We start from the raw sequence: 12,957 nt of genomic DNA, 5'->3' as shown, positions 1-12,957 counted from the left end.
TAGTGGCTATTCAGGGATAGTGGTCCTTTAACTCCAGCACTGATTTATTTATTTATTATATTTTGGGGGGGTGGAGAGGGTCCGGTGTATGGTACATATAGTACCAGAAAACCTCTACGGTACTGTATATGAATGTGTAAGTATCCTCAATAATAAATAATTTTAGGAATATTGCTAATCCTCTGTCAATTTGTTGCCTTTAGCATCAGTTGTTATATTTTCCAACTTCCAAAAGGGGCTTGCTGCTTCATCGCTAACATTTTGCAGTATGTGTATAAACATTATCTCAAACTTGTTAAATTCTCTCTTGGAACTCAGTGACATCCCGATTGTTTATTTACCTTTTAATTTTGTTGCAAAAAAAACCAAAACATTTTCAATGTTTATAAAACATCTTGATTTAGGAGACAGAGCAATTTAAACCAGATAATTATGATATATTTGTATCATTATTGATACTATGTCCAAATAAGCGGTACATGCAATTTAATACTTTTTTCTTCTTCTCGGTTTTCCATTACAGATTTATACTATGGTGGTGAAGCTTTCTCTGTAGAGCAGCCACAATCTTTTACTTGTCCTTATTGCGGTAAAATGGGTTATACAGAAACTTCGCTACAAGAACACGTCACTTCCGAACACGCAGAAACGTCCACAGAAGTGGTAAGCATTTTCTTTGGATGCTCTTTATTTTTGTTTGCACCTTATTTTGTGGTATCTGTTTTCGTGGCAGTGTTGTCTATACATATTGCTATGATTGCAAGTTTTAAGCCCAAACTGTTGAGCAGTTATTTTGACCTGAAATTTGTTATTACAGTGTCCGTTGTCCAAGGTTTAATGAATATCTTTGTAAGCATAATAATTTAATCTGAAATGAAAACGGACTCAAATTTTTACTTGTTTCTCAAGCAGATAACCCAACATGAAAGTCAGCATTAAGTGACGTATAACATAAACTTTACTGTTGATCGGGATAATGTGCAATTGTGAGGTTTTTAGAAAATAGGTGAGAAAGACTCGCCAAAGTATTAGGGATCGACCGATTATCGGTTTTACCGATATTATCGGCCGATATTCTGTATTTTCGGCAATATCGGTATCGGCCAATATAGCTACCGATATTGACGATAATACCTCCTAGGACCGCCAGGCTCATTACAAGCCTGGCGGTCCTGGAGGGGCCGGCAGCAAGCGCTGACTTACCTTGCCAGCAGCTCCTGCAGCTCCCCAGTGTAAATCTCGCGAGACCCGCGGCCGCAGAGCATTGCCAAAGGTTACCATGGCAATGCTCCGCGCGGCACGAAGGGTCCGGTACTTAAACCACCGGACCACCAGGGAATACTATATCCCCCCTCCTTGGTAAGAAGCAGGGAGGGAGGACCAAAAGAAAAAAAAAAATGTAAATATAAAAAAAATTAAAATAATTAACATAAAAAAATCCCCCCCCATTTTACACAAATTACATCACTACACAAACACACACACACACACACACACACTGCATTACACACACACACACACACACTGCATTACACACACACACACACACACACACTGCATTACACACACACACACACACTGCATTACACACACACACACACACACTGCATTACACACACACACACACACACTGCATTACATACACACACACACTGCATTACATACACACACACACTGCATTACACACACACACACACACACACTGCATTACACACACACTGCATTACACACACACACACACACACTGCATTACACACACACACACACACACACACACACTGCATTACACACACACACACACACACACACTGCATTACACACACACACACACACACACACTGCATTACATACACACACACACACTGCATTACATACACACACACACTGCATTACATACACACACACACTGCATTACATACACACACACACACACACACACTGCATTACATACACACACACACACTGCATTACATACACACACACACACACACTGCATTACATACACACACACTGCATTATATACACACACTACACAAACACACACACTGCATTATATACACACACTACACAAACACACACTCTGCATTTACTATACACACACTACACAAACACACACTATGCATTTACTATACACACACACACACACACACTGCATTCATTATATATACACACTACACAAACACTCACTGCATTCACTATACACTCTGCATACACTATATATACACACTACACAAATACACACTGCATACAATACACACACAGCTCCGCTGTCTAAATACACTTCATCCACTACATGTGGCATGTATATTTTGTGCATTTACCGTTAGAAATAGTTTATTTTTTCAAAATGGTAAATGTACAGAATATCGGCAAGTTATCGGCTATCGGCCTGAAAGTTCAAAGATTATCGGTATCGGCTCTAAAAAATCAATATCGGTCGATCCCTACAAAGTATATACAGGCTGAAAACAAAACTAAACTAAACAAGACTAAACTGGTGTCCGTAGCAGTGGTAATTTTGTCGATATTTTTGAGATTTAGTTGACTAAAACTAAAACAATTCAAGTAACTAAAACTGCTTTTTAGTCAAAAGATTATGACTAAAACTAAATTGAAATTTGCCGCCAAAATTAACACTTCACCGAGGGGCTGTGGAAGGGGCAAAAGAGACAGACCACGGCTTGGTAGAGAGACACCTAGAGGGGCTGGAGGGACACACAGACACAGAGGGGCTTGGGAAGGGGCAAGAGAGACAGAGGCTTTTACTAAACCCATTAGATTTTAGTCGTTTCGATTAAAATCTACTTGAGATTTAGTCGACTCAAACTAGACTAAAACTAAAACAATTCAGATGACTAAACTGCAACCAAAACAAATAGCTTTTTAGTCAAAATACTGACTAAAACTAAATATTTTTTACATACAGCTCATGATTTCAGTATTAGTTGCCGTGATGACCAGCCAGTGCCACGTGGCCTTGCAGCCATAGCCAGCACTGCCTGTCGCTGTTTTCAGTGCATATTGCACTCCTATCAATACTATTAACCTCTCCTCCGCCAACCTGTCAGTTTGGAGTTATGAGCCTGTGCCCATATTATTATTATTATTATTGTATTATTTATATAGCGCCAACAAATTCCGCAGTGCTTTACAATGGGTGGACGAACAAACATGTAGTTGTAACCAGACAAGTTGGACACACAGGAACAAAGGGGTGGAGGGCCCTGCTCAATGAGCTTACATGCTAGAGGGAGTGGGGTAAAGTGACAAGAAAGGTAAGGATATCAGTTGCCTTTGCTCTTTTGGACATTTCTGTGGATGAGGTTGCAGATCTATTGGATATCTTGGTGCCCTGTAAGAGTAGAAATGAAAGTGCTGCTATAAAGGATACCATTGAAGTTATTTTGACGCTCCCCTAATTTTGACATTTGTCACAATATATGTGTTTCCTAATTGTAGTGGTTGTGTGCAGGCTGTTTGCCTACCATGCCTTCTGTGTCTCATTCTGCTCATTTTAGAAGTTTTTTTCCCCCACAGTAAGTTTGTCACTCTGGGGCATAACTATCTTGTTGGGTCCCTCTGGCACAACTGTGTCTTTGACCCTGAAGCTTTACGAGGCCATATCGCCTGACCAATGCTTTTTTCCAGTACATCAAGCAGTGTGCTCCATTATTAACAAAATCTGGGAGATGCCATTAGTCTCCTTTTGAACTTTCATCATATTTTCAAACACATTTACTTGGTCACCAGACCTTACTGCAGATAGCGCTATAATATGTCTCATCTAGTAAACCACTATATATCTGGAGGACAATTCCTCTTTTAATGACCCTATAAATAAGATTTTGGAAGGCATGCTGTAAAAGACGTCATGCATTTGGCCTCATTAATCACTTGCCTTTTGTGGTATGACCAGATGGAGGCTGCTTTCTATTCAGTCTACTCTAAAGAACTCCTAAAAAGAGTTCAATTTCATATTGGTTACATTTGGCTATGTGCTTGATGCAAGGATATTCTGAGACTTTTTCTCCAGGAACTCGACCACGTAAGAAATGGTCTACTCTCCAAGCTCCCAAGTTGAACCTTCTGGTGCTCATCTTTTCAGTCACCATCTTGTTTCACCCAGGTTTAAAGGTCATTAGCAGTTTGTGATGTGGCCATTTGCTCTGGCCACTGTTCCATTTGTCTTTACAAAACTCTTAGGGGCCATGATAGCTTGAGCTCATGGTCTTGCCAGTTTACTCCTACTTAGACAACATTCTTCTCTAGGTGGACAAGGATGCAACCTTTCGTATATACCAGCTTATCAAATTCCTGTGTGTCTACCTACAACGAGTTCCATCACCATGCTCTTCTTAATGGGTTTGGTTTTGGATATGGCCTGCATGAGAGATTTCCCTTGAGCTGCCTGCTTCCCCCTTTCATAGTATTACTCTGCCTGTGGTCGATTTGTATCGTTGTTCTGGGTCTCGCAGTTGTGTCCTCAGATGCAATACTTGTTGCACTGCTTTAAGTTCAGCCAATACAACTGTCCATTGCTCAGATATTGGAACGTGGATCTAAGAGTTGAAGTGAATTGTGGGGGTCACTGCATGCTTAGGGAACTTGATATCCTCTGAAGGTGAGGTTACCAATCTGTCATCAAAGTTCATGCGCTATGCATGCCTTTATATTTTGTTCTGCCTTGGGAGTTGGCACTCACGTAAGGTAATACCAAATGGTACAAAGTGAAACGATGTCTCGTCCATCTGACGTTTGTGTGTGTGTGTGAGTGATTTGCTCAATATGTGCATGATAGCAGCTGATGTGGTATGATTAGATATCTTGGGTAGAGAATGACTTACAGTTTGTGGATGTCTCCATAATGAAAACTTTGACTCCAGCACATAAATTCTAGGGAAATTCATCAAGCCCTACCATAATAACCATATCCTAGGCCGGCCAGCCAGTCAGCCATATACTTGTACTGCAATTCCCAACCCTAGCCTCATGCTATAATCCCATGCCCTGTCATTAGCTTTAAACCACTAATCTATTGGCTCTTAGTCCATGGGTCAGGACCTAAAAATTGATCCCCATGTCTTTTTTACATGGGTCCCAGGAAACTGCAAAGTGTTTAATATTTACTGTAGCATAACTATAGAAACATAGAAACATAGAATGTGACGGCAGATAAGAACCATTCGGCCCATCTAGTCTGACCAATTTTCTAAATACTTTAATTAGTCCCTTGGCCTTATCTTATATTTAGGATAGCCTTATGCCTATCCCACGCATGCTTAAACTCCTTTACTGTGATAACCTCTACCACTTCAGCTGGAAGGCTATTCCATGCATCCACTACCCTCTCAGTAAAGTAATACTTCCTGAAATTATTTTTAAACCTTTGCCCCTCTAATTTAAGACTCTGTCCTCTTGTTGTGGTAGTTTTTCTTCTTTTAAATATGGTCTCCTTTATTGTGTTGCTTCCCTTTATGTATTTAAATGTTTCTATCAACTATCTTGCCCAGAACAGTTGAGATCATTCTGAAACTGGGAAAATTTTAACTGAGGTATTACAAAACAGTTTATCCCTCTTTCACCTTACCCTATTATCTCTATTTCACCCCATTCTTGTCTCTACTAGTTTCTGCTGACCAATGCCTTCCCTCCATGCTCTCTTCTCGTGCCACTCCTCAAATGTTTCTCTCTACATTGTACTCAATATAAGCATCATAACTATTGCAGACCAATTCAGTGGTTATGGTGCTAAGAGTACCCTGTCACCATACCATGGTAAACTGTTTACACATTTGTTGACACTTACGTGGCTCTGTCAACACCTGCAGTCCTTCCAGTGTCCATGAATATGCTAAAGCAGAAAATCATGCTTTGGCATTAGCAAAGTACATTTTGTGCAACTTTGGAAATGTTTCATTGGACTTGAATAATGTGCAAAACAGCACAAAATTAATATTGCTAGTGCCAAAGTATGAACTTCCACTTTATCAGTGCAGACCATAAGGATCATGGACACCAAACAGAGCAGCTTACTGTTGAATGACACCATGTGAATTGTGGCAACATAACCACTGCAGAGTTCAGAGTTTCCCTTAAAGGGTGTAACATGCCAGTGGAATTGGCAGTCTTTGATGTGCTGTTCTTACGTGCAGTTTATGTGATGAAATATTTAAAAATCTGATTTCATATCTCCTCTATCACACATAGCGTGCATCTGATCAGCACTCTGAGGAGACATTTACTGGAGCAATTACAGCCATGGCTTATGTGAGAGGAATTGACAATCTACACCAAGACAGCATGCGTAGTAGGGTGGGTTATATTGCTTGTTACAAATCGTCCCAGCCATGTGGTAGGCATTGGCATATTTTTTTTTAAAATGGTCATGGTAGCAGAACCATGTCCTTTACTGGGTACTGGCCCTTTTCGCTTGACGGCAACTCCACTTCTTAATATTCTAAAGGTCTCCACTGAATTTCACAACACAGTGCTGCTACTATAAATCATTCATTATGGGGAGTTTACCAGGGCTTTATCACTATGGTGAGTTCATTAACACTATCTGACATAAGCACGTGGATACGGTTTTGTTGTATTTAACCTGGGATAGTTTGAGTGACTGATAATAGCATATTTCTTATTGCACAAAATGGATCCCCCTTGGTTATGAAAATTAATCTTTACATGGTCTCATATTCTTGTCTTTGCAGATTTGTCCCATATGTGCAGCATTACCTGGAGGAGATCCAAATCATGTCACAGATGACTTTGCTGCCCATCTTACACTTGAACACAGAGCTCCTAGGGATTTAATATCCTTTTGTCCTCTATTAACATTTTATTACTACTGACGTAGGTGAATTGTCCCTGTGGAATGTAAACATGAGTATATGTGTGGAAATGTTCATTTCAGATAAGAACTGATGGTCCATGAATACCATCACAGCAGATCCACATAGATCTTTATATTTCACTAAGGAAACCTGTAAAAAGGGAATTGCTTATCAAATCTCTTGCCCAATGCAATCACAAGGAAACTGGTATTTCAATTAGATTGCTCTGACACCCTAAATTCCTGAATGTGTGGACTAATTTTTTAAACAATATTTCTTAACTCAAAAGGTAATTTTAGGGCACAGTCTTCTTAAAGTAAGCATTATGCTCTTAAGGTGTTACTCAAAATAAAAACACCATTTTTGGTTAGAGTAACCCTTACTAGCATGGTCCCCTCCTGAAAACTTACCTGCTTTCCAGTACCAAGGCCAGGTTCCCTCAGCAGCCTGCCTGAAATCTCTCAAGTGGTCATAGTGTTTGGAGTAAGCATTTCAATGTAGTTATTTAAAATATTGATTATGGGCATTGACCGATCTTGCAGTCAGGTAAATGAAAGAAACTTAAACCGTACTGAGAAAAAGGTATTGTGTCTCTACATATCTTGTGTGTTTAATTTCATTATTTTATAAGCGTTTCTTCTGTCAATGTTACTCCTCTTAACTTCTGTCCACGATGAATCCAGTGGAGTTCGGCATGTACGAAGGATGTTTCACCCTGGCCGAGGGCTGGGAGGACCTCGAGCTCGGAGATCAAACATGCACTTTACTAGCAGTTCCACTGGAGGGCTTTCATCATCACAGAGTTCATACTCTCCCAGCAACAGGGAAGCAATGGATCCTATAGCTGGTATTATGCATATTCTCTCAACATAAAAAGTCTTGCTATTAAATCCACACTCGTCAAAATGAAATAACAAAAACAAAAAAAAAAATCCTCCGTTGAGCTCTGCCCCAACTATGAAGTATCTGATATCAACTAACCAGTCCTAAGTCTCTCATTGAAAGCTGAGCATAATATTTTCTGCAGCACTTTACAATTATAGAATATAGATTTGTGACAAAAAGTAATTGACATACAGAATAATATTGCAAGAGACTAGGTCCCGCTTAGGCAACGTTGTCGTAATTCCATGAGATTAGATGAATGGAGTTGTAGACATAACTACAAATACACCCCTCTCCCCCGCTCCACTGAGCTAAACAATTATGCAGTAACAGGACCGGTTGTCTGTTTGACAGTCAGGGGGATGAAACAAGGTTCATTTATAAAAGTGCCAATTTCTATTGAAATCTGCACTTTTTGTAAAATGAAAAAGAGGACACACTTTTTATACATAAAAGTAAAGTGCATTAGGTGTTTGGAGTTTTCCTCTAAGAGATGGTAGTGTTATCCTCCACATAACATAACAAGTTGCTTTCATGCATAGAAAATTAGATTAGACAAACCTTTTTTTTTTTTTTTATGCACCATGCTTTTAGATTTTGCAACAACTTTGTCATTTATTGTGAGTTCATATAACTATAGAAGTATGCCTTAAATTAGATCTATGTACAAAGCATACCAAGTACACTATTTATGGTTATTGAAACACAAATGAATTGGTAAATGTGTTTTATAAATTCTGTAAATTTTGCCTATATATAATGCGGTTTTGTCTTCCTGGGCAGAACTATTATCTCAATTATCAGGAGTGAGGCGTTCAACAGGAGGACAGCTTAATTCCTCGGGCCCTTCCGCATCACAGCTGCAACAACTGCAGATGCAGTTACAGCTTGAGAGGCAGCAGGCACAGGCAGCACGACAACAACTAGAGACGGCACGTAACGCAACTCGGCGCAACAATGCAAGTGGTGTCACAACCACAATTACGCAATCAACAGCGACAACCAACACATCGAATACGGAAAACAATCAACAGACTATACAGAATTCACAGTTCCTTCTCACAAGGTATGTGGATTTTACACCAGTGTTTAGGAATAAAAAAAGGGAGAGATTTATAATGCTGTGCCTGGTGTATGACAAATGTGACGGAGACAAAAACAAACAAATATTTTATTAGGATGTATATTTCCTGAAATATAAGAAAGTGAGTCTTAAAGTAATGACAATTTAACCTTCCAATTTCCTTACACCTATGTAGTACAATAGATAGAATCATTGTGATAGTATTTGTGGTTTTTCATTTTTGCATTTTACATTTTTTTAAGGTATTCAGGAAAGCCGGCATATAGTGATTAAATCTTTTAAGGAGCACCCTAAGCCTTTTAATACAGCTTATTGTAGCATATATGTGTAAGGAGTCTTTTGGTGCATTATCTAATCTATTTGTCAGAATGTTGTTTATTGACCAGTTTCACAAAGAACGCTACTACCATGGGAATGTGAGTTTTATTTCTGCATTATTCAAGTAAAATAATTCCAAATTTAGAAGGCAATTATAAACTCCAAGTGGTAGGTTAAGCCACTCACAACCTGTCAGCACCATCCAAATTTGGACAGGTTTGTGAAAATTGTGAAGTGAACTAATAAGCTGTAGGAAAAATAGAATGGGGTACAATCCCCTTGCAAGTTAAGATGTGTGTGTGTGTGTGTATATCTGGTATACCTATCACTCACCTGTAGTACAGTATAGCACAGTATTTGTCTGTAGTGGTCACTACAGACGTTTCTGTGTTTTACAATGGTTTGCAAGCTGTGACACCAGCAAGGTTATTTACTTAAATAAAAATCACTGTTTAATAGATGCAACCAATATGAAAACATGCATGCATTATGAGGGTATATCTAAATAAACAGCTTGCACATGCTGCATTTCTCTTGTCTGCTGCCTGTGTAGACCCTCCCATTCTAACCCCGCCCAGACGTAGTTTCTGTCCAATCACAGACTTCCCAATGCAGCACAATGAAAAGTCTTTGCGAAGCAGGTGCTATGGGCAATAGCTGCCTCTTGAGTTTAGCTCCATTGTGCTAATCAAACCAGGAAGTTACAAGAACGGCACTATAGCATTGGGAATACACATTAAAATGCTGCAGTGTTCATTTAAGACCAAAATGGAACCATTTAAATTTGGCTATGGTTTCAGTTCAGCTATATTTGGGCTTAAATTTGAATTCACTTTGAAATTCTCAAGCAGGGCAAATTTACTAAGGATGCGGGCAGACAAATGGTGGGTGTTCTACACCCACGTGGATGATAAGGAGATATGGTGAGTGATGTCTCCAAATTTTACATTGACTACATCATGAATCTTTGTGGTGTCTGATATATTTAATGTATTTGGTTGGGATACTTAAATGGACTGACATCTATACTTGAATTACTCCAAACCTTATGTACAAATTACCTTTTCAAATTCCTATTTGCATCACTCTTCTATATTGAATTTGTCATCTCATCTGTACTCTCACTTTTTTTTTTTGTGTGCAGATTGAATGATCCTAAGATGACGGAGGCCGAAAGACAGTCAATAGAAAGTGAAAGAGCTGACCGCAGCCTGTTTGTGCAGGAGCTCCTCCTGTCAACATTGATGCAGGAAGAGAGCTCTTCCTCCGATGAGGACGAGCGGGGAGAAATAGCTGATTTTGGGGCAATGGGATGTGTAGATATTATGCCTTTAGATGTTGCGTTAGAAAACCTTAATCTAAAAGAGAGTAATAAAGGAAACGAGCCTCCGCCACCTCCTCTTTGATGACATCCCCCTTTGCAGACAATGTCCTCTGTGCTGTAACTGCCAATGAAAGTGGACAAACAACTATCTTTGGGTTTGTTTTGGTGATTGTAATTTCCGGTCTGTCACTCTTGTTACATTGTGTACATTCAAAAAAAAAAAAAAAATATGAAAAAAAGAGAGGCAAATATATATAATTCACTTAACTAATTTTTACTTCTAGCAGGTAAACATAGGTAGCAGTACCAGAGGCAGCGTCCTGCTTCCTGTACCTTGACGTAAACAAATAAATAAGGCTCTCCTAATCTCCCACATTCAAACTGAACAAGGAAAATAATAATAATAATAATAAAAAAACAAATATATGGAAACAAAAATCTCTAATGAAGCTGCTGTGTGTATTTATGAATATTAATGAATAAAAACTGCTTGGATGGTTTACCATAACTACTGCATGAGGTTTTTTGCAGCGTGCATGAGTTTTTAGTGACATTGTCATTAAGAAAAAGAAAAAACAAAACAAAAAGAAAACTGGCTTCAATTTTAAGGTCGTAAAGCCATTTAAATCCCAAAGCTTTCCTAAGCATTATTCAAAAGGTTACAGCACCCGACGACATGCAATGTTAACTGTTGACTAGCAGTTTGTAGCCATGGATCTTTTGAATAATGTAATTGATAAAAGTTTTTATGTGAGTGTTTAAAGCACATCAGGCAGACTCTGCAGTGGCATTAACTGTGTGTCTTTTTAAGGGCATTTCGCCTTTTAGTTTCATGCAAATATCGTAATCTGTATTAAATCACATTAATCACCTTGTGGTTGGTGTTAAAAGGTTTTTGGTTTTTGCCCCTCTCTATTTCATTTTGAACTTTCACCTGAACTATAACATTACAGATTACAGTTTAGGTCACTGTCAGACTTTGCTTGTAGTGTTCCCTTATTCCAAACTTGTTCATTGTTCAGCATTTTTTTTCCTTTGTAAGAGGGGTTATTTTTGTTTATTTTTTTTGGGGGGTGGGGAGGGTGGGGGGAGGGAGCTTTTTTTATTTTATTTTTATTTTTTGCTCGAGGTTGTTTAGAAGGAAAACTGTTTTGACTGTTTAAACATGTTTTATCCAGGTGTAGGCACATTCATTTAATTGCTGTTTAAACTAAAGTTTGCTTTGATTTTGTTGTCTTGGTTTAACGAAAGAAAGAGAAAAAAAAAAAAAATTGAAAAAAATACCTTTCACATTCTCAATCATATTTTTTTTTTGAGTTTTTCTTATTTATTTACTTGCTTCATAGTTTTGCAGAGACTTGTCCGCAAAAGAAGAGCTTGAGGGTTTGATTCCCACACTTGTTGATATATAACAATGGAATTCCTATTGCTAACGTAGCACCTTTTTTATTTATTGTTACTTTGTTTCTGTTTTTTCGGCATACAAGTAAAAAAGCCTTTTGATTAAATCATGCCACCTACATGCCTATACTATTAATCCTATATGTAAAAATATGTACAGTGTTCTTTTTGTGCATAGACTTTCATAAAGGGCCCGAAAAAGGGATAGCAGATTTATTTTTTTTTGGTTTGTTTTTTGCAATGTAAATTTAGAATATAAAGAAAATAAACAAACGTGCGCACAGCTTCTGATCAATCTACAAATTCACTCACATGATCATGTCTATATTTAATTCTCTCTCTCTCTCTCTCTGTCTCTCTATCCCTCGTTTCAATTGCTTTTACAAGTTTACATTAATTCATCTTGGCAACGTCACATGACTCCTAGAATAAAAAAACTCAGACTTCCACACTGGTTAGTATGATCTCCGAATAACCGTTATATATTGTAACACACAATAGTGTTGAATCGAAGCACTAAGATTGTTATTGTTTCAGCTGTTCACATTTCCCCAGAATGCTCAGAATATACTGTATTTATGCACAGTGTAGCACTTGAATGTTTTGAGCCTTATGTGCCATGCTTATGGTGCTAAAAGGTTAAAGTGGAGATTTGATTCATGTCCTCTAGTCACTGTAGCATTTTAGCCCGGTTAACTTTTTTTTTTTTATTTGTTGAGGATTTCCAAAAAAAATAAAAAAAAATAACAGTTTCTTTAAGCTGTAGACTTTTCAACCACATTCTGCACATTTACAGCTATACGTTCAGTTCAATAAAGCATTTTCAAGACTGTTGCTCAGTTGATTTTCTGTTTTTTATTTTTCTTCATTTATTTTTTATCAATGCAGACTTCCTTCCTCTTAACAGGCGAGATGGAAAGCCTTTGGTTGATGGTAAGGTCTTAAGGAAGTATTCTACGTCATAATTACTTTGTTTCTCATCCAAATAAATCAGAAAAGCAATTATTTTCTTGGTACACAATTGAAAAATAATACATTTTCTTATAGAAACCTGATGTATGGCTGTAATATTTTTCCCAGTTTGTGACCAGCAACTGGAATGAAGCATGATA

At 38.1% G+C, this 12,957-nt stretch overlaps 1 protein-coding gene across 2 annotated transcripts in view; it reads left to right on the top strand.

Moving 5' to 3' along the window:
- The window catches only part of KCMF1 (potassium channel modulatory factor 1), a 49,827-nt gene extending 38,357 nt beyond the window's left edge, over nucleotides 1–11,470 (top strand). Inside the window, exons 3-8 of one of the 2 annotated variants that reach the window (XM_063455804.1) lie at nucleotides 524–663; nucleotides 6,208–6,312; nucleotides 6,711–6,812; nucleotides 7,506–7,680; nucleotides 8,502–8,784; nucleotides 10,265–11,470. In XM_063455804.1, the coding sequence (XP_063311874.1) occupies nucleotides 524–663; nucleotides 6,208–6,312; nucleotides 6,711–6,812; nucleotides 7,506–7,680; nucleotides 8,502–8,784; nucleotides 10,265–10,526 (1,067 nt within the window). In that variant the 3' untranslated portion in view covers nucleotides 10,527–11,470. The remainder of the gene's footprint in view (nucleotides 1–523; nucleotides 664–6,207; nucleotides 6,313–6,710; nucleotides 6,813–7,505; nucleotides 7,681–8,501; nucleotides 8,785–10,264) is intronic. The other variant, XM_063455805.1, reaches the window with a different exon arrangement.
- Nucleotides 11,471–12,957: the final 1,487 nt, after the last annotated feature.

Source organism: Pelobates fuscus, chromosome 5 (genome assembly GCF_036172605.1).
Source record: "Pelobates fuscus isolate aPelFus1 chromosome 5, aPelFus1.pri, whole genome shotgun sequence".
In the NCBI taxonomy this organism is placed as follows: Eukaryota; Metazoa; Chordata; class Amphibia; order Anura; family Pelobatidae; genus Pelobates; species Pelobates fuscus.
Note: the sequence above shows the minus strand (reverse complement) of the source record. Positions and strands in the feature narration are given on the sequence as shown.